The sequence below is a fragment of the Macaca fascicularis genome, chromosome 6 (genome assembly GCF_037993035.2).
Source record: "Macaca fascicularis isolate 582-1 chromosome 6, T2T-MFA8v1.1".
In the NCBI taxonomy this organism is placed as follows: domain Eukaryota; kingdom Metazoa; phylum Chordata; class Mammalia; order Primates; family Cercopithecidae; genus Macaca; species Macaca fascicularis.
Window position 1 is genome coordinate 152,813,967 of NC_088380.1, and position 21,785 is coordinate 152,835,751.

General features: G+C 43.9%; 1 protein-coding gene across 4 annotated transcripts in view; it reads left to right on the forward strand.

The window, feature by feature from the left end:
- The window catches only part of SH3RF2 (SH3 domain containing ring finger 2), a 145,737-nt gene that overhangs the window by 90,231 nt on the left and 33,721 nt on the right, over positions 1–21,785 (forward strand). For all 4 annotated transcript variants that reach the window (XM_005558132.4, XM_073994520.1, XM_015452078.4 and 1 more), the window contains exon 6: positions 20,896–20,987. In XM_005558132.4, coding sequence (XP_005558189.2) covers positions 20,896–20,987 — 92 coding nt within the window. The remainder of the gene's footprint in view (positions 1–20,895; positions 20,988–21,785) is intronic.

Genomic DNA, 21,785 nt, shown 5'->3' on the forward strand with positions numbered 1-21,785 from the left:
GTGCAAAGTTTTGTCAGGCCCCACAGGTATTGGGTAGAGCTACTCTCTGAGGCAAAGAGCTTCTCAGCATAGGCAGTATAGTAAGGAAATAAAAATATGGGCTTTGGGGTCAGCTAGATCTAGGATGGAACTCACACTGCTTCTTACCGAACAGTATAACCTTGGGCAAGATACTTTACTGTTTCTGAGCCTCAGTTTTTATATCTGTAAAATCGGACTAATGATGGTAATTTTTATAAGATGGCTGTGAGGATAAAACAAGGCAATGCTTATATATGAGATAATGGCCAGGGTTTAGCAGTGGTAAATGGCTCAATAAATGTTCACTCTGTTATTATTATTATCATCAGGTCAAGCCAGGAAGCTAAAACCATCTCCCATCCCCACCACCCCAGGGCCAGCCTGTACAAACAGGCCCTACTGAGAATGAGATTGATCAGCCACACACTTCAGAGATGATCTGTTGGAGCCTGCTTTGAAGTGCAAAGGCTTCCAAAAACCCCTTTGCTTTCTTAATAAGCAGTGACAATTCCAGAATTAGGGAAGGAGTGTGACTTTTGGCTTATACCTAGGTGGTCCCCTGGGACAATTGCACTTGCTTAATTCAGACCCTCAGCTGTAATTCCATGTCAACTCATGTGAGAGAAGCCAAAAATGAATGCAGGAAAAAAAAGACTTTGAATAAAAAAGACCAAGATAGAGACTGAGGCAGAGCCAGCCATCTGTCCACCATTTCCTATACACACCTCGCAGTTTTTTCTGTGAACCCTGTCCTCACCTGGCTAGGGTCCAAAGCCCATTGTGAATCCTAGTTGCCAAAGCCCCTCACAGCCTGTCAGTGAGCCAGTCAGCAGAGTTGTTGAATGCCCACCAGGCACTGAGCTGGGCACAGGTGATACAGTGAACAAGACAGACATGGTCGCTACAGTCATGGAACCTCCAAGCTAGCAGGGAAGACAAAAACTAAACAATTATTAACATGCTTGATTACAAGGTATTAAGTGTGCAAAGTGCTGTGAGGTTCAATGATGAGGGATGAAGGGAGTATGTAATGGAGGGTCCCACCTAGTCTAGGAAGTCAGAGAAGCCTGCCTGGAAGAAGTGATCCTCAGGTGAAAACCTGGAGGCTGATAGCAGTCAGCCAGGTAAAAAAAGGAAGCCAGCTGAGGTTCTGCATGCACCTGTCCTTAGCGCTGCAGCCCAGTTGCCTTTCTACTGAGGTCACTCCAGAAAGCGCCAGTACTCCTGGGGCACAGTGGCTCCTACAGTACTTGGATCCTCAGCCCTGCCCAAGCTCCCTGAGGTCCTCTGGGGAAAAAACCTTTCTGGTTTCTGGTGACTAAAGCAGGTTTGATAATTAACTTTGCTTACTTCCTTGATTCAGCATTTCTCCAGCAAGAGGTTAAACTTTACATCATCGTTTTGCCCAATTAATCCTGGCAGGTGCGCCACTGAGAAGACCCAACCCTGCCCGGGTGAAAAAGGGAGCGGCCCAGCCTGCACCTCAGACATTTTAACATAGACGCTATAGCTCTGGGAGCCGGGAGCAGGGGACATTGATATCCAAGGCCACTGGGGCCTGCAACACACACACACAGAAAGGTAATTCAACAAGAAAGGAAGACAAGAGAAGCAAAATAAAACAGAAGGGCAAAAGAAAGGGAAAAGCAATGTCACAGGGTAGCATTCTGGGAACAAGGAGGGTAGTACAGACATGTGGACACAGACAGACCTTGATGGTACAGTGACCTCGGCCAAGTGACTCAACCTTGCAAGACCTCAGTTTCACCATCTCAAATGGGAAAATTAATAGCATCTTCCACACAGACCTGTTAGGAGATGAGTGAGATACTCGTGTACAGCAAGCTCTCTCAGCCTCAGCACTATTGGCATTTTGAGCAAGATAATTGTTGTGGGGGCTACCCTCTGCATTGTAGGGTTTTTAGCAGCATCCCTGGCCTCTACCCACTGATGCCTGTAGCACCCACCACCCACCCACCTGTGGCAACAACAGACATTACCAAATGTTCCCCAGGGTCAAAGTTGCCTCCGGCTGAGAACAGCTGATGTGCAGGACGTAGCATAGGATCTGGCTTGTAGTAAATGCAGAATACAGGGCAGTTAAGTCAAGGGCTGTGTGAAAAAGATGCCCTTTCTGAACAGCCCCAGCAGACCACTCTTCCCAAACACAAGGGAGAATACAAGGGCTTTGGGGAAACCTGACACTTTGCACAGGTGCGATGGGGAGACTTGCCAGTGCCCTGTCCCTGGAAATGTGCCAAAACACGACCGCGCTCCTGGCTGGAGAAGCTGAAAGGATCTGTGCACTAAGCGGATTGTTGGAAAAACATATTGTACAGAGAAACATACATATGTAGTGAAAAGAAAAACAAATTGTGCAGAGAAACATACCCCCACAGCAATAAACAAAGGCACAATAAATACATAATTCAGGCCCACTTTCCATCCCCGCTCAGCTCCAAGCAAAAAAGGAACTCATTTTGTGACAGACCCAGTGCCACAGTCTTACATCCTCTGTGAGTGTTGTTAACAGTTGTTACTTCTTTCCATTTCAGATGGAGGAACTAAGACTCAGAGAGGCTAAGTATTTAGTTCAGTTAGCAAGTACATTTCAGAGTTTTTGTCAGAACCCAGGTCTGGCTGTCTTCCGGGCCTGTGCTCTTTCCCTGCCAGAGCAGTGGGAGCAGTGGGGCATCTCACATCCTTACTCAATTGTCCCCAGAGGTGATTGAGGAGAGATTCTGGGACAGCAACCAGACTCAGTGAGAAGGAATAAAGGGATCGATTATCCGTGTCTGTCATGGGCCCGGGAGTAGGAAATGGACACATGTGCCGTGTGTTCACCATCCCCACACAGGCCCATCATTTAAGACTCGGTGAGTCCATATCATTCTGTTGGGCACTCCCTGGGGGCTATGCTGGGCTCAGGGTACATCTGGATTTGTTCAGGAAACGAGCTCCTGTGCTATTTGCTTTCTCTGCACATAAGCTGAAAATCAGGCCTTCTTCCTAAGGGAGAGTTTCTACAGAGGGCACAAAAGGGGCACGTTCTTCCATTGTTTTCATGGAAAAACAAGATACGGGCCCCTATCACAGCCCTCTGTGAATGCCTCGGGAACTTTATTTTTGATAAACGACAGTGTATTAAGAAAAGAAAACAAAAGAAAGATAAAGAGAAAACTCCAAGAAAATGGACCATTTCCTTTCATCGAAGAAAAAAACCATTTATTGTATCTTAATGCCCAAGCTCTGGGATATGTAATATCCATTCTTCTCCCTCTCTTCCCATCCCAAAACAATCAAGCCCTGATGGAAAATTGCACAACTAGATGTGAAGTAAAAACTGCTTACATATGCAAAGAATATTGCAAGCACCAGTTTGTCTGTTTCCAAGACACTTCAGCTAGGGAAGCCCTGTTTTCCCACACTGAGTAGAGGGCAACTCTGAGGACAAAAAGGGCAGAGTCAGAAATAAGAACAAATCTTTCTACTCGCTGGTCTGTCAAGCTGCCTAACTGAGCCCTTGCGCCTTCCCCCACTGCCTTTGACTTGACCTGAACCAGTACTGATGAGAGAAATCTTGCTGCTTCCTTGCTTCTGTTCACAAATATGGTGCGCCTACCGTGTGCCCATGTCCTTTCATTCAGTGAAGATTTACTGAGGCCCTATTCTTTGGTAGGCCTGGGTTATATACTCAAGTGACAAGCCCTAAACAGATTTGAACAAGACACACTGGAGCACAGAGAGAGTTTACTGCTTTAATCATTTGTCTGTATTCGTTTCAAGGAGGCAGGACAATGATGAAGTCAGAGAATACCTATCCTGTATTTTTAAAATCCGATTCCCTGTGCCTGAGATTAGGCCCTTGCTGGGCCCTCATCTGTCTACATCTGTAGAGAAAGCAGTAACCAGGTCACCAGGAGAATTACTAACCCCTAAACTATTTCTGCTATTGGCATCTGGAAATTATGCACTGTTCATTCATTTCTTTGAGCTATAACAAAATTAGCAAATTACAGCCTATGGGCCAAATGCACCTGCTGCCTGTTTTCATATAGCCAGGAAGTTAAGAATGGTTTTTACAGATGTGATTTTGAATTTATTGGGTGGTGGGGGCAGGGGTGAAAATCAAAAGAATAAAACTCCATGCTGTGAAAATTATATAAAATTCTATTTTCAGTGTCCAAAAATAACGTTTGATTGGCACTCAGCCAGTCTCGCTCTTTACATATCATCTATGGCTGCTTTCACACTATAAGGAAACAGTTAGGTAGTAGTGACACAGACCTTGCACAAAGCCTGAAAGTTTTACTTTCTAGCCCTTTAGAGAGTTTGCAGATCCCTGGGCTAAAAGATTGCCCTCTTCTTTTAAAAAGCAGGGCACAGTGGCTCACGCCTGTAATCCCCGCACTTTGGGAGGCCAAGGCGAGTGGATCACGAGGTCAGGAGATTGAGACCATCCTGGCTAACACGTCTTTACTAAAAAAAAAAAAAAAATTAGCCGGGCGTGGTGGCGGGCGCCTGTGGTCCTGGCTACTTGGGAGTCTGAGGCAGGAGAATGGCGTGAACCCAGGAGGCAGAGCTTGTAGTGAGCCAAGACCGCGCCACTGCACTCCAACCTGGGCGACAGAGCAAGACTCGGTCTCAAAAATAATAACATAAAATAAATAAAAAGTAAACACCCTCCTCTGGTCTAGCCACTTCTGAGGTCCCTAATGCCTTTGTGAGAATGTGTGTACCTGGTCACTTTGGGCCCTGTAGGGAAGAAGGAGCACTGGATGCCTGGGAGGCACCATCCCATCTGCACTTCCAAACAATTGACATATGCCTCCAGGAGGAATTCTGTCACTTACCACCTTGTTTTGGAATTTACCTAAGTGTACCTTAATGCCCTCAACTCCTTAAAGACAGGGTGACTGATGTCCCCCTGCTCCCTCCAGGGTTAAGCCCAGTTGAGCCTGGCAAGGAGAGATGGCTAGCAAATGTTTGTTGAATGAATGAGTGATGAAGAGAGTGAAACCCAGTGAACACATACATAGCTATGTACATGACCCAATAAACAAAAGAGACTGAATGAATGATTAGGTGATGGAGGAATCTGATGAAAGAAAGATGTGAATGAATTGTGAGGGAATTCTTATAATAATGAGGAATTTAATAAAGAAATAAGTATGTAAGTGAATGAAGGAGGGAGGGATCAACAGGGTGGGTGAGTGAGAAGTGAATGCGGGCCGTGGGGTCTCTACAGGCCCATAAAGGGTATAAGGGGCAGCAATGCCAAGTTCTGCTGTGTCATCATTTTGCCTTGCTTGCTCTTGTCCTGCCAGCCCTGGGGATTTTGAGATTAACCAATACCCTTCCCTATGGAGGGTGTGTCCATGCTTTAGTGCTTTGATATCTGGATTCTGTCAGAAGCACAAAATCAACTGCAACCCTAAGCTTGAGGCCAGGCAGCCACTGTCCAAGACTGTAGCCTCCCATATATGGAAAAATACACCTTTGGTTGGTGCATCCCCAGCCCCATCCCTTCCACGTGCCCCAGGTAAATAAGACCCACCCCAAAGCTAAGCACCCCCCAGTGATGCGTGCTCCAGGGGCAAGAGACAAGCAGCATGTCGGGTTTGGATGAACTTCATAGCCAAGGTCACCCAGCCAGGTAGGAGGGCATGGAATGGAAAACACCTTATCCAAAGCAGGTCTCCTATCATCTATCTCTGCTTCCTTTAAGGTGTATATTTTATTAGTCTGTTTTCTTGGTTTTTGTTTTGTATATGTGTATCTTGTTTTACCTGCCATCTCCCTAGAATATAAGCTCCATAAGGACAGAATGAGGCATATGGAAAGCCTAATAAATATTTGCTGAAAATTAGTGAAACGTAGTCTGGAAAGCAAGTCAAGCAAACCAACCTCTGGAACCAGCTACCCAGACATGGTACCCTTTCCCAGTGATGAACTTAGGTCTGACTCTGTGGCCAAGCCCCATGGGTGATGACCTTCAACTTGCCACTTCCCCTCAGAGGATTGAATTGGGTGATCTTGAAGCTCTTATGGCTTCAAGATCTTCAGCTCTTACATACTAGGATCCTAAAGCCAAGGGAAGGGGCTTCAGATTTTTCCAAGATTCATATAGGTAATATGAGCCTGAGTTCCCTGACCACAACTCTTGAAAAAAAACATTGTCTATTACATAAGAGGCAGCAATTTCATCTGGCCAGTGACCGAGGGGTGAGGTGACACTAGGTGTGGTGACAGAGACAATCCAGATGCTATCTTGGCACTCCTTCAGGCTTTGCCAAGCCTCAGCTCGGGGCCAAAGCCCCAGCCTGACATCCTACTGCCCATGCCTTGGGAAAGTTATACACGTGTGCCCGTAAATCACATTTCTCTCTGGTAACAGAGGCATGACTGAGAAATCTCTTCTCAGGCGTCTTTTCAGAGTTTCCAGAAATGGGGCAAACCCTTCCTGGCTTAGCCCAGCAAAAGAGGCACAGGGAGCTAAAGAAGCCCTTCTCTGAGAATCCCAGCCCTCGCCGACTCCTGCCCTCTAGAACCTTCCAGCCCTTAGAGCCAGCACCACCTGATTCTCCCTCCAAAATGCACACACTGACTTGTGTGCTGTAGTTAGGGCTGAGAGGACAGGTTCTGAAGTCACAGTCACATCATGTATGTTCGAATCCCAGCTTAGCTTCCTTGCTTTGGGCAAGTTACTTGCCTTGGGCAAGTTACTAAACATATATTTTTGCCTTGACATTCTCAAGGTCAAATGGGAAAAGTGATGATAATGGTATTTAGCCCTTTGGTTTGTTGTGAGGATTACATGAGATAATAGAGTGTTTAGGAATGTGTGGCCTCTGACAAGTATACTGTAATCATTAGCTCTTGATTTTGCAACTCTGTTTTCTTTTTTCCCATCTTAGTGAGATTACACACTCCTTAAGGGCAAGGACTATGCTTTCTTTTCAACCATTTTTGTCTTTCACATTGTGTTACCTAGGAGCATTTGTCAATTAGAGGAGACCAGATATTCCCAAATCATGTCTCTTTAGAAGTTACAGGAAGTTCCTTAGTGAAAATCTATGAGCACTAACCCCTAGCCTTTTTTTTTTTTTTCTTTTTCTTTTTTTTTTTTTTTTTTTTGAGATGGAGTTTCAGTCTTGTTGCCCAGGCTGGAGTGCAATGGCCCGATCTCAGCTCACTGCAACCTCCGTCTCCCAGGTTCAAGCCATTCTCCTGCCTCAGCCTCCCAAGAAGCTGGAATTACAGGTCTGCGCCACCACGCTGGGCTAATTTTGTATTATTAGTAGAGACAGGGTTTCTCCATGTGGGTCAGGCTCGTCTCAAACTCCCGACCTCAGGTGATCTGCCTGCCTCAGCCTCCCAAAGTGCCGAAATTACAGGCATGAGCCACTGCGCCTGGCCATGCCCTAAGCCTCTTTGTAGGAAAAATGACACCCACATTTTGTGGAAAAAGAGGCTCAGTTAGGAAATATCAAGAAAAGGTAAAGAACAAAAGTAACACCCCTCCCCCACAAATATATCCCCATTGTTTGTTGTTATGAAAGTCTTATTACCAACAGAAGAGACAATTGGAAGGATGGTTGTCTCACATCCATCCCAGATGGTGCAGACACTGATCTTCCTAAAAGCACACTCAACAAACATTTATTGAGTGCTTAGGTATTGTTCTAAAAGGTGGAGATACAAATAAAAGTTATGTTTGTTATAAGGATGGGCCAAAATTAGGGATTCTCCCCTTCTTAATGCAAATGCATATTTTCATTCCTTTTTAGCACAATGAGATAAAAATATCAGGACACCTGAAAACAAAGATTATCTGAAGAGTTTTATTCTCTCCCTTTATTTCCCATCAAATGCAGTGCTCTGAAGAGTGAGCTGCATTGATTGTCCAAACAGCCTGGGTCCTGAGCTTCTGTGGCTCACCCAGTGATGGGAGAGGACAGCAGAGGGCTTGCTTGCAGGGAAGTGGAACCTCTCCAGGCACCACGAGCTGGGCCCTCGGGGCAGGGATGGTGAGTCTCTGGGGACAGCCAATTAAAACTGTTTAAATCTCATTTGAGACTATGAAGGACAACTTCTGATATCTGCAGAACCACAGAGCCAGCAGGCATGACATCCAGAAGGAGCTTTAAGTGATGGCTTTGGAAACACATGCCCTTTTCACTTGCTGAGATCACTGAGCCTGTCTCAGAAAGGATTCTGGGACCCTGGTGGACTTTGTGGCCACATTCTAATAATCCTGTGAGAAGGAAAAATTGTCCTATGACCAACCAAGGTCTCAGCCTCAGTATGGGGTGTCTTCCCAAGGGTATCCAGTGATAATAATTCAGAAGATGAAGGCAGACACACCAACAAGAAAGTGTCAGGGAGTGTTTCGAGGAACCATGACAGCAATGGAGCCTAGGTTTCCAAGAATGTAAATCCTTCATTTATTGAGGGCACTTAATTACTCAAAAAAGAACAGAGGTCGGGTACAGTGGCTCTTGCCTGTAATCCCAGAACTTTGAGAGGCCAAGGCAGGCAAATCACTTGAGGTCAGGAATTGGAGACCAGCCTGGCCAACATGGTGAAACCCCACCTCTACTAAAAATACTAAAGTTCGCCAGGCGTGGTAGTGCACACCTGTAATCTCAGCTACTCAGGAGGCTGAAGCAAGAGAATTGCTTGAACCTGAGAAGTGGAGGTTGCAGTGAGCCAAGATTATGCCACTGCACTCCAGCCTGGGTGATGAAGTGAGACTCTGTCTCAGAAAAAAAAAAAAAAAAAAGAACAGAGACAACTGCTTTGATAATGGCTGGTGGTGGTAAGCGATTAATTTTTCTCTTTTTTAAAATAAAAATGTTCATTGTTGTCGCTATAATATCCTTGAGACAATTTTAAATTAAGAGACAACAAACACAAGGCAGAAAGTAAACTTTCTGAAGATGCTGAGATGAACTTGACATTGCCAAATTATTTCTGGGCTCACTAAATTCCTTAGAAGGGATTTTTTTTAATTAACTTTTTTTTTTTTACTTTTTTTCATTCTGACTTCAGTTTGCTTCACCAGCCATCTATCTCCCCTGAAGTGAAACCTTAGATTTTTAAAAATTGACAAGTCCTTAGGAAGAAACCTATTAAAGCTCCCCTAAACCGGATGAAGGAATTTAGGACCAGGAAGGTTAAGTAACTTGCCCAGGGTGACATGGTCAGTGAAAGCATAGCAAAGTGGGGACCCGCACCCAGGGACGTCTGAATTCAGATCCCAAGTTCCTAACAGTTATGCTCCAATGTCTCCTGTTTTGGTCTGCTGCTTTCCCTCATCTACCTCTCCCTGTGGGTCCATATTCCTTAGCTCGGAAAATAACCTCCATCACCAATATCTCCACCATAAAGAGCTACTTTATAAGGACGTAGGTCCTTTAGTCCAAATGAGAGGTGAGTGGAGCATGAAAATTTCTAGATGTCCAGAGACTACCCATCTTTGGGATACTCTTGTCTGGGGAATGTGAGGGCAGGAGCCTGGGGTAGGACGGATGGTAGGTTGGAGGCACAGTCTCCACTGTCTGTGAGTGCAGTGGCCTCATCACGGATCCCCCGGGCCTAGCACGGTGCTTGGTACCTGGCAGATGCTTAGCAAGCATCTTCTGTGAGTAAATGCCTGAGGAGATCTGCAGCAGACTTCAGAGACACTTTGCATACTGAAGTTTTTATGGCCTTTAATGAGGCCCGGTGAGAGGATTTAACCATAATTACTGCCAAACAGTTACTTCTTCAAGCGGACTGTTAGGATGAGGAGGGCAAGGGTTCTAATTAAGACTTCTGTGTACCCTGGCATTTCAAAAAGCCCTAACAGTACCCACCCCATCACACTCTGCTTTGATGCCCAAACCCTGCTTTGAAAGCAGCAGGACCCTTGGTCTCAGGAAAGCATGAGGTAGAAAATAGCAGGGGAGACCAGACGCAGTGGCTCACACCTGTAGTGTCAGCTACTTGAGAGGCTGAGGCAGGAGGATCGCTGGACCTCAGGAGTTTGAGACCAGCCTGGGCAACGTAGTGAGACATTGTCTCTACTTAAAATAAAAACATTTTTTTTAATGACCAGGAGTGGTGGCTCACGCCTGTAATCCCAGCACTTTGGGAGGCCGAGGTGGGTGGATCGCTGGAAGTCAGGAGTTTGAGACCAGCCTGGCCAACATGGCAAATCCCCATCTCTACTAAAACTAAAAAACTAGCTGGGCCTGGTTACACACGCCTGTAATCCCAGTTATTCTGGAGGCTGAGGCACAAGAATTGCTGGAATGTGGCAGGCAGAGGTTGCAGTGAGCCGAGATCACGCCACTGCACTCCAGCCTGGGTGACAGAGTGATACTCTATCTGAAAAAAAGAAAACGGCAGGGGAGTAGCAGGGCAGGAGACATTCTGTGTCCAACCAAAGGAGAAAGCATATTTGTCTTTGTGGTTTGAAGTGTGGGTTGCGTTTTCTGCTTTTTCCCAAGAAGCCAATGCAGAGCATAGCTATGGGGAAGTGCCAGGGATGGAAGCCTCAGGATCCATGAGAATGGCCAACCTATCATCAGGGAAAAGGAAGAAAGACTCCTAAATGCATGTCCCCCATACTTGGGCTAAGCCACCCCACACTGGGTCTTCCTCAAAGGCAATCTGGACTATGGTGGCTGGCCTTTGTATCCTAGAGAATGAATCTTTCCTTCTTAAATCCAGTTCAACTGAGGAAGTCCTATTGTCTGCTTCTTCTCCCCAGACATCTGCTTTGTATGTCTCCTATGTCATAATAGTGACAATGGTAACCATTTATTGGGTACCTCATATGAGTCAGACATTATGCAAAGCACTTTGCTTGCATATTCTGATTAAGCCCTCACAAGAACCTCATGAGGTAGCCACTATTCTTGCATCCTTTCATAGATGAGGAAATGAGGCTCAGAGGGATTAAGTCTGAGCCTCCCACAGCCAGTAAGTTACAATGCCAAAACTCAGACCCTCATCAGACAGCCCCAAAAGTCCATTCTGTTAGTCATGGTTGCATAGTGCCTCAAGAAGCTACAAAAATCCTCCTAATTGTGGCTGCCCCCATGGGGTTCCTCTTAAGTAAGGCACTGGGACTCTCGGGTTCTCTAAGGACGAATTGATGACGTATGGGGGTATGCGTAGGCTGGGGTTTTCCAAGGCTCTATGTAGATACTCCAAGTACCACCTTTTCTCCCCAACAGGGAGGCCACCCAGCAAGTGTTCCCACAGGAACTTCTCTTCAACAAACAGGGCTTGTGGAAAAACATTTTACATCTGGTAAACAACTCTTGGAAATCCTTTAGAATAGCATTGCAACCATTTAATAGTATCAGTAATTTAAAATCTTCCTATACAGAAAACTCCAGACCCAGACAGATTTACTGGTGAGTTCTTTCACACTTGCAAGGAGGGGATAATTTAACTATTATACAAATTCTTCCAAAGAATGGAAGAAAACATTTCCCAACTCATTTCATAAGATTAGGACAGCCTTACTTTCAAAACCAGGAAAAGACAACATAAGAAAGGAAAAGTATACTTCTGCTTCACTCAGGAACACAGATGCAAAAATCCTCAAGTATATATTAGCAAACCAAACCCAGAAATGCAGGGAAATGGAATATATCATGATCAAGTTGGGTTTTTCTCCAAGATTGAATGGTTGGTTCAGCATTAGAAAATTAACTGATATAATTTATCACATTAACAGATTAAAGGAGAAAAAAATATGACATTTTCAATAGGTACAGAAAATGTTTGATAAAATTTTATGTCCACTCATTATATATTAACACGTCTTAGCAAACTAGGAATAAAAAGAAACTTACTTAATGTGATTAACAGAATCTACTTAAATCTACGGCAAACATCATACTTAATGGTGAAATGTTGAAGGCATTTCCCTTAAGATTGAAAAAAAGAACAGAATGCCCATTTTCATGTTTCTGCTCAGCACTGTCCCAGAGGGCCTGGCCAGCACAGCAAGGCAGGAAAAAGAAGTAAAAGGTTAAGTCTTTGAAAGGAAGAAACATAACTGTCGTTATTTGCAGATGATACTATTGTCTATATAGAGAACTCAAAGGAACCTAGAAAAAATGTAATAGGAATAAACATGAGCTTATCAAGGTTGCTGAATACAAATCAATATAAGAAAGTCAATTGCATCTCTGTACACTAAATAGAAAAATGATTTTTAAAAAGGTACCATTTACAGGAGCAACAAAATTGTTTAAATCTCTAGGAATAAATATAACAAGACATGCAAGGCCTTTATTGAGAAAATGTATAAAACACTATTGAAAGACATTAACGAGGCTCTAAAATAAATGGAGAATTATGCAATGTTCTTGGATGGGATGACTTAATATTTACAGAGGTTGATTCTCCCCCAAATGTAACCATGAATTCAAATCCCAGTGGGTCTGTTTGCTGTTTGTTTTTATGAAACTCAAAAGGTGATTCTAAGATTCAAAAGGAAGAACAAAAAGCCAAGAGCCAAGACACTTCTAACGAAGAAGATGGAATTTGGTTGGGGTAAAGAATTGGACTTCCCCAATCAGATTTCCGTTTTTATTTCAAAGCTAATTAAGATGGCATGGATTTAGCACAGAGATTCTATGAAACCAATGGAACATGCTGGAGAACCTAGAAGCAGACACAGCATGGAGGCTTGATTTATGACAGAGCAGACTTTGCAGATCAGAAGGGAAGGATGAACTATGGTGCTGGGCTAATTGGGTATCCATGTGGAAAAAGATGAAATTGGATTCCTCCCTTGTCAAAAATCAATTCCAGGTGGATTAAAGACTTAAATGTGAAAGGCAAAACTATAAAACTTTTAGAAGACAGTATAGAAGTTTATCCGTATGACCTTGGGAGGAAAAAAACTTGTTGAAGACTGTTTAAAAACGTGAACCATAGGGCATATATTGTGAGTTTGACTATATGAAAAATCAGAACTTCAGTTCATCAGAAGACACCACGGAGTAAAAATATAAGCTACAAAGAATTCATATCCAATACATTAGAACTCCACAATTTAATACAAAAATAATAAATAACCCCATGGAGGAGTGGGAGACAAAGGACATGAACAGGCATTTCGTATAACAAGAATGGTCCATAAATATTAAAAAAAAAAAAAAAAAGAAAGCTCCTGGTACTCAGAGAAATTAATTTAAAACCACAATGAGATAGCATTTTCCACCCACCCAATCAGCAGGTATTAGAAAGCCAGGCCTTACCACATGCTGGTGAGACTGTGGGGTAACAGTAATTGTCATTCACTGCTGGTGGAAGTGTAAATTGTTACAGCCACATTGGGAAACAGTGTTAATGCCCAATAAAACTGAACAGGCTCCTACCCTACGGCCCATCAATTCCACTCCTAGATGTATATCCTGGGAGAAATTCTTGCACACGTGCACAGGGGACATGTACAAAAATGTTCATAGTAACATCACTCACAACAGCCCCAAACCAAAAATTGCCCAAATGACACATAAATGGCGGTATAGTCACAGAATGAAATATAAGAATCAGCAGTGAAAATTAGCCATAAATATATGCAAAAACTTCCCATTAAGCAAAAGATGCGAGTCACAGAATACACACATTGTGAGTCCATTCATACAATGTTCACAGATAGACAAAACTAAACAGCATACTGTTTAGGGATATATGCCAAGGTGGTAACAACATAGAAAAGCCTTGGAATGATTAACACAAACTTCAGCATTGTAGTTACCTCTGGGATAACTTGGGAGAGAGACTTGATTATGGGGGAATATGCAGAGGGCTTCTAAGCACAATATTCAACTTCTGTTTTTTTGTATTTCTTAATTCGGGTAGTATGTATGCAGGTATCTGTTTTGTGGGTGGTATGTATGCAGGTATCTGTTGTATTATTATTCTTTAAATGATACACAAAATATATACACTTATCTGTATGCATAATATATTTATAATCTTACATTTTAATAACAAAGGGAAGTTACAGTCAGACCAGAAGTGGGAAGTGGGAAGTAACAGGGTAGCAGGGTGGCCAGGAGAGGCACAAGGTCACGGGTGTGGCCTGCTCAAAGAACTAAGAAAAGACCCCACTGAAGTGGGGGGGAAGGGAATGGAGAAAGGTGAGGTTGGAGAGCAAAATGGGAGCAGATCACAGAGGATCTTCCAAATTTTGCTGACTCCTTGGGAAGTGTAAATTCAGTAGTCTTCACAGCGTTATGCAATATAGCCCCTGCAGACCTAGCCGTGTACTTCGGGAAAAAAAAGCATTTTTGAGATGAACCTAAAGGGACCTGCTGACAGCTCATAAATGAGTTCTCTCTCTCAGACAGTGTTTTTACTCTCAGGACAAATAAATAGCTCTGGGTGGCTGCTCCTTGCTCATCAAGAACAGGGAAGGTTGCAGGTGGGGCTGGCCCTGAGACAGCCGTAGATGGTGAAGGGCTGATAGCCGCCTGGCAACTGGAGCTCTGACTCCCTCAGCTCTGCCCTGCCAGGGAAAGGAAAAGAAAAACAAGCACAGACAGCTTCATATTCCACCTGCCTGCAGACCTATTTTGTATGACTAGGGACACCTGACAGGAACGGTGGTCATCCTCTCCACCAACATAAACACATATGCGTCCTCTATATGACCCCTTCAGCCACACTGAGATCTGGAAATGTTAACCTTCGGCTCTACAGAAAGGACTCTGAGCCTAGGGTCCTTGCTTCTGGTATCAAGCTGTCCACCCATTTGGCCACCGCCTGAAAATTGTGAAATCTTTTTATCTCAGTTTCCCCATCTATAAAAATGGGGATAATGACCATGGGGCCCATGTATAAATTAGCACTGGAGTCAGAGCATGTGAGGGTGAAGCAGCCCTTGGAGGTCCAGGCGAGCCTCTCCTGCTAGCTCCCAGAGCATCCCGATCTTCCCCGACCCCAACATGCGCAGGCTTACACAGCATAGTCATAGGTGTCACTGAGTATGAGTACGTTACACGTATGTTACAGGAGCTTCCTGGCATACACTGTGAGCTCCACATGAGAATGGAGCCCTGTGTGTCTGGCTTATTGCAGTAATCCCAGTGCCTAGCACAGTGCCTAGGACGCAAGAAGGTCCACACACAGCAATTACCAAATGTGGCTCTTAACTTGTTTTGAGTCTGTAGAGGGGAACAAGCTTTTAACTTTACAAAGTCAGATGGTCAGCTCCAGATTGTCCCTAGTGGTGGGTACAGAAACCACCAATACCTAATTTTCTCTCTCTGAAATGCAGCCCTAGGCCAGGCGCAGTGGCTCACGCTTGTAATCCCAGCACTTTGGGAGGCCAAGGGCATATCGCTTGAGCCCAGGAGTTGGAGACCAGCCTGGGCAATATGGTAGAACCCCATTTCTACAAAAAACACAAAAAACTATCTGGGCGTGGTGTTGCACATCTGTAGTCCCAGCCACTCAGGAGGCTGAGAGGGGCGGATCGATTGAGCTTGGGAGGTTGAGGCTGCAGTGAGCCGTGATTGCACCATGGCACTGTCGCCTGGGTGACAAAGCAAGACTCTGTCTCTAAAAAATAAAAAATAAAATAAAATGTAGCCCTTCTCTCAACCCTGAGTGAACACTGTAGGTTCAAGGCCCTTGTTAGTTTTGGGGAATACCAGGTGTAGTACCATAACCAGCTCTAGAGTAGTTCACACTCCGCTGGGGAAGACAGTCACCCCGTAGCCGCCAAGTTACCAAAAGGCAAAGCCCTGGAGGAAATAGCCGAGAGCCACAGCACGGAATGGAGAAAAACAGACTTACATTTGGAAAGGTGGGGAGGTTTTCTGCTAGAAGAGAGGAGCAAGGTTGCTACACACACTCCTCCTCCCCATACCCACCACATTCTTGGGTCCTGCTTTCAGTCCAAGAACTTGCCAGGCTGTCCCATAAGAGGTACCGCACCCACTCTGTCCCCACCCTACGCAGTAACTAATCTCTTTGCAGATCAAAATAAGTAGTATCTATTGAGCACTTACAGTGTGTCAAATCCTGTGCTAAATAATTTACATGGATTATTTTACTTAAACCTCATAACAACTCTAAAAGAGAAATACCATCATTGCCCCATTTTATAGATTTTGAAGAAATGGAGGATCCACAGAATTCAACCACTTGTCCAAGATCACAGGTCCTGGTAGATGGTAGAGCCACTGGCCTGAGTCCTAAGTTAGACCTCCTCCCTGGACTCCTAAGAGGTAGCTGCATTTTCTATACCTGGGTGGCTGATGGTGAAGGCAGCAGGACCAGCAGGGCAGAGCATTGCCAGCAACTCTGTGCCAGGAGGCTTCATACCCTCTTACTCCCTCACTTAGCACCTGAAGACCTGGAAATTCCCAGAAGCCATATAGCTGTGGATTCTGCTGTGGTTGATAAAGACTTATTTTAAATGAGTCATTTCCTTCAAAAGGGAGGGAAAAAATGTGTTTAGATTTCAGCAAGAATGCAGTTCCCCACCACACCCACACACCCATACTTACCCTGATCTTGCTCAGGACTCGGAACCCTGTGCCAGGGAGCATGAGTTGGTGGAGAACCTCCCACCCAGCCTCAAAAACCCCTTGTGGCATGGGCACCTGAGGTCACACTTGACCCCAGGGAAACGAACCAGGGCCAGGCCCATTCACTCAGAAAGGCTGGGCCTCCTTCTTCGATCCCAGTGACAGGAGCAGACTTGCCTCCTCAGAAGCTAGCCATCTGTCTGGTTGTCTTCACTTACCGGGTGGGGCCTTCCTTTCTGTCTTGTTCTGCCTGTCTTCTTTCCCACCCAGTTTCTCTCTTCTCTGCCTATGTCTATCTTGTTCTCTTTTCCTGTTTCTCCAGTCATTCATTCGTTCATTTTTCCTTTGCCTTATTGATTGAGCCTCTGATCCATAGGTTCTTGTTCTTGGTTTCTCTCCTATTCAGGTGGCCCCTTACCATGAGGGTTACTTGCTAGCTGCCTTCTATGAAGCTAAGTGATTCTCGTCCCCTTCCTGACTAATTCCAGACCTGGAGCTGACTCAAGCTAAGGTTACTCGGATGTTTCCTGTGGCCTTAACTAGATAATGTATTCACGTTTTTTAACAGCTTTATTGAGGTTTAATTATATACAATAACATTTAAGCATTTTGAGTATACAGTTCAATAATTTTTGGTAAACGCATACAGCATGTAATCACTACCAACATCAAGATAGCAGACATTTGCATCATCTCAAAAAGCTCTCCTGTGCCCCTTTGCTATCAGTCCTCTCTCCCCACCCTGGCTCCTGTCAACCCTTAATCTGTTTTCTGTCACTATAGTTATGGCTTCTTTTTAAAAATATTTACATAATTGGCATTATATAGTATATAGTCTTCAGCATCCTGCATCTTTGACTTAGGGCGATGTTAAGATTCATCCTGCTGTTTCATGCATCACTAAGGAGTACACCGCTGTGGTTATACCACAATTTGCCAGGTGATTCACCAGTTGATGGGCATTTGGGGTGTTTCTAGTTTTTCATTAAAATGAATGAAGTTGTTCTGAACATTCATGTACAGGTCCTTGTATGGACATATGTTTTCATTGCTCTTAAGTAAATATTTGTGAGTACAATTGCTGAGTGGTATGGAAAGTGTATAATTAACTTTATAAAAAATGGCCAATCTGTTTTCCAACATGGCCTGTTCAAACTGTTTTTATCTCCCTCTTTTCTCCTTCCTTCCTCGCTCTGTCCCTCTGGAGCTACCGTTCTCCCACAGTATCTCTGTTCTAGTTTTACCCTATTCTATTCTCAGGGTTTTCCACTATCTCCCCCTCATCCCTCTTCTTCATTGTCTCCTTCCTCCTCCTTCTCATGTCATCCTTTCTCTTCGCCTCCAGGACACTTTAAAACCTGAGAAACTAACATCCTTTCTCATTCCCTATTAGAAATAACTCCATCACAAGCCCACAGATTACTCTCCTGGCCAGGCTCACTATTCCAAATGGGGGAAACATGCCCTCCCCAGATAAAGGCCCAGAGAAGTAAAAAGACAGACCCTAGTGTAATGGAAGATGGCTTCGCATTCTGGCATCTTCCCCCTCCCTAAAGGATTAATGGTGTTTGTGGATAGCAGTTCCTTTACTCAAACATAATATTGGAAATCCAAGAGTGTTAAGTGAAGTCCATCCCGTTTAATCAGTGCTTCGACAGTTTCCACAAACATAAGCCCTGTAGGGGTTTACCTTCCCCAGTCATAGGCAAGGAGCAGCATAGCCCAAAGCCAGCTCCTTGTCATATCTGTTTGAAGGAACTGGTGTAACAATATCTGATTACAAACTCAGAACATTTTATGTAGTGCTAAGAGTACCTCAGGAGGGTGATTGTGGAATGGTTTCGTTCTTCTTAATTCTTTATTATTGAGATATAATTCACCTACCATACAATTCACCCATTTAAGGTATACAACTCAGTGGTTTTTAGTATATTCACAGATGTATAGCCATTACCATTACAATTTTAGGATATTCTGTCACTTCAAAAAGAAACCTTGTGCCCTTTAGCTATCACCTCATATTCACCATCATCCCAACCCTTGGAAATGATCATCTATTTTCTATCTCTGTAGATTGACTTATTCTGGACATTTCATATACATGGAATCAAATAATATGTGGTCTTTTGTGTCTGGCTTCTTTCACTTAGTATAATGTTTTCAAGGTTCATTCATGTTCTCTTATGTATCGATACTTCATTCTTCTTTATGGCTGAATAATATTTCATTGTATGGTTATACCATATTTTCTTTATCCACTCATCAATGAGTAGACATTTGAGTTGTTTCCCTCTTTGGGTTATTATGAATAATGCTGCTGAAACATTTGCCTATAAGTTTTTGTATGGACACATGTTTTCATTTCTTTTGGGCATATTCTAGAAATGGATTTACTGGATCATATGGTAATCCTATGTTTAATCATATCAGGAATTGCCAGACTGTTCTGCAAAGATGCTGTACCATTTTACATTCCAACCAGCAATGTATGAGGGTTTCCATTTTTATACCTCCTCACCAACACTTACTATTTGACTAAAGTGGTTTTTTGATCCTATAACTTGATCTTTGGACTATCACAAATACATACATGACGACCACATATTGATACAGACACATGTATAAAATTACATGGTGGGCATACCTGTACACACCTCTAGAGTTCACGTGCATAGACACAGAATCTCATACAGATATTTACAATCCATAAGGCAATTGTGTCTGCAATCTCACGCAGCACATGCAGCATACACACATCAATCCATAGACCACATGTGTGAACAAAACCAGATTTGCAATGGCCCAATGCCATCACACATGTATACTGAACTGACACGGGCTTTGAGCAAACATATACATTTGCTCAAAACAAAGGGACATATGTATTTAATAATGCACTCACACCTGCATAAACACAAATACACAAACAATAGTTATACCTACAACAGCATAGTCCTAAAAAGGCACACACAGTGTAGCCATCATAGATGACTGAAAAGACTGAATGTATTTACTCTGGATGGCATGGAGAAGGTTTCATTATCCTTGGTGTACTAGGTAGGAAGACCTTTTCATTCATTCCTTTACTCATCCCTTTGTTCTTTAAGCTACAATTACATATTGAGCATGCAGAAATACAATGATGAACCAGACTGACATCGTCCCTGCCCTCATGGAATTTAAAGTCTAGCAAGGAAACACTCATAAACTGTGATATGTGCTCAGAAGAAAGTAAGCAAGGCAATATGTTTGCCAAAGCCCTAGGATAGTAGGCAGTTTCCAGGAACATTTTTTTTTTTTTTTTTTTTTGAGAGAGCATCTCATTCTTTCACCCAGGTTGGAGTGCAGTGGCAAAATCATGGCTCACTGTAGCTTTCACCTCCCAGGCTCCAGCGAACCTCCCATCTCAGCCTCCTGAGTAGCTGGAATGACAGGCACCTGCCATCACAACCAGCTAATTTTTTTTTAAAGAGATGGGGTCTCACTATGTTTCCCAGGCTGGTCTAGAACTCCTGGGTTCAAGCAATCCTCCCATCTCAGCCTCCCAAAGTGCTAGGTTTATAAGCATGAGCTACTGAGCCCAGCCTTCCAGGAGCTTTTATCGTTTTATCATTATTGTTTCCTCTTTTATCCTGGAAAAGTGAAAGGGATTCAAATTCAACTTCTACAACTCATTGGCTAGGCGTGTGTGTGTGTGTGTGTGTGTGTGTGTGTGTGTGTGTGTGTAATTCTAGCAATAGTCGATAATGAGTATGGACTCAGAACTTGGACTGCCTGATTTTAGATTTTCTTTGTTTCATACTAATTGTGTAACCTTTCTTTCTGTCTTTGTCTCAGTTTCTCATCCAAATATGGGGATTACAACAGTTCCTTTAATAAGGATTAACTTAGCTGATACTTATAAAGCATTTCAAACTGCCTTGCAAGCGCTCAGTTCTGAATCAATATTCTCCACTGTTTCATTTTCCAAGAGCAGGTTTTCATAGAGGGAGATGGGTGGGGTAGGAAGAGGGACAGGAGGAGGAGCCTGCTAGTGCCCTGTGGACTGTAAATTGGACGGCTCTTCATCTTCCACCCTATCTGAGCAGTCTTTTGGAATGCGGTCCTGGCATGCCACCCCAGCAGGCCATAAACCAGCTCCTCCCCACCTCCCTGTGCCCACAGCCACAAACCATAGAGAGGACACACAGTGGGTGGCACCGGGCATGGCTGTTGGTTTTCAGCTGTGTCAGGTCTTTCTGTGTAGCTGCTCTGTTTGCTGTGGGCCTGGGTTGTGGCATTCACTGGTTCTGCTTGGCTGTCTTTTCTGTCTGTGCAGGTCAGCACTTATCACCCCGCACCTGTCTCTCCAGGACACTGCACAGCCATGGTCGGTCTGCCGGGCTCCCAGCAACACCTCTCAGCAAACATGTGAGTAAAAGGCTCATCCCTTCACCCCAGTCTGGCACAAAAGGGTCATCTTTACCATGTGCAGTGGTGATCTAGCATCACCATTCCCAAACCGTCCCATCCAGAGAGACAATAGGTCACCTTCCTTTACCACTTCCAAGTGAAATAATGGTGAAAAACAGAAATTAAGGCCAGGCACAGTGGCTCACACCTGTAATCCCAGCACTTCAGTAGGCTGAGGCAGGAGGATTGCTTGAACCCAGGAGTTCCAGACCTGCCTGAGCAACATAGTGAGACCCCATCTCTACAAAGACACTTAAAAATTAGCCAGAAATGGTTGTGCACATGTTTTCCTCGCTACTTAGAAGGCTGAGGCAGGAGGATGACTGGAGCCCAGGAGTTTGAGGCTTCAGTGAGCTACGATCATCCCACTGCACTCCAGCCTGGGCCACAGAGTGAGACCCTGTCTCAAAAAACAAAAAAAAAAAAGACAACACAAATTAGCAAACCACATCACTCTTAGCTCATTATTTCACAAAAGTAGAAAGAGACTGGAAGATTATATACCACAACATCACTGGGAGATTGGTATTGAGCAATTTCTATTGTCTTGCTTTAGATTCAAAATGTTGGGTCATAAATAGATGTTGTTTTAGTAATCAGCAAAAACTAAATATAGCATTTTAGAAAGAAAAAACAAAAAAAAACCTTGTAGAGAACACTCCCCCATTCCCTTTGATAAAATGCTCCAGCGTCTCATAGTCCTTGGAGTCTGGAAGGGCTTCCTGATGTCTGAGATGCCTGGGGGCCATATACTGG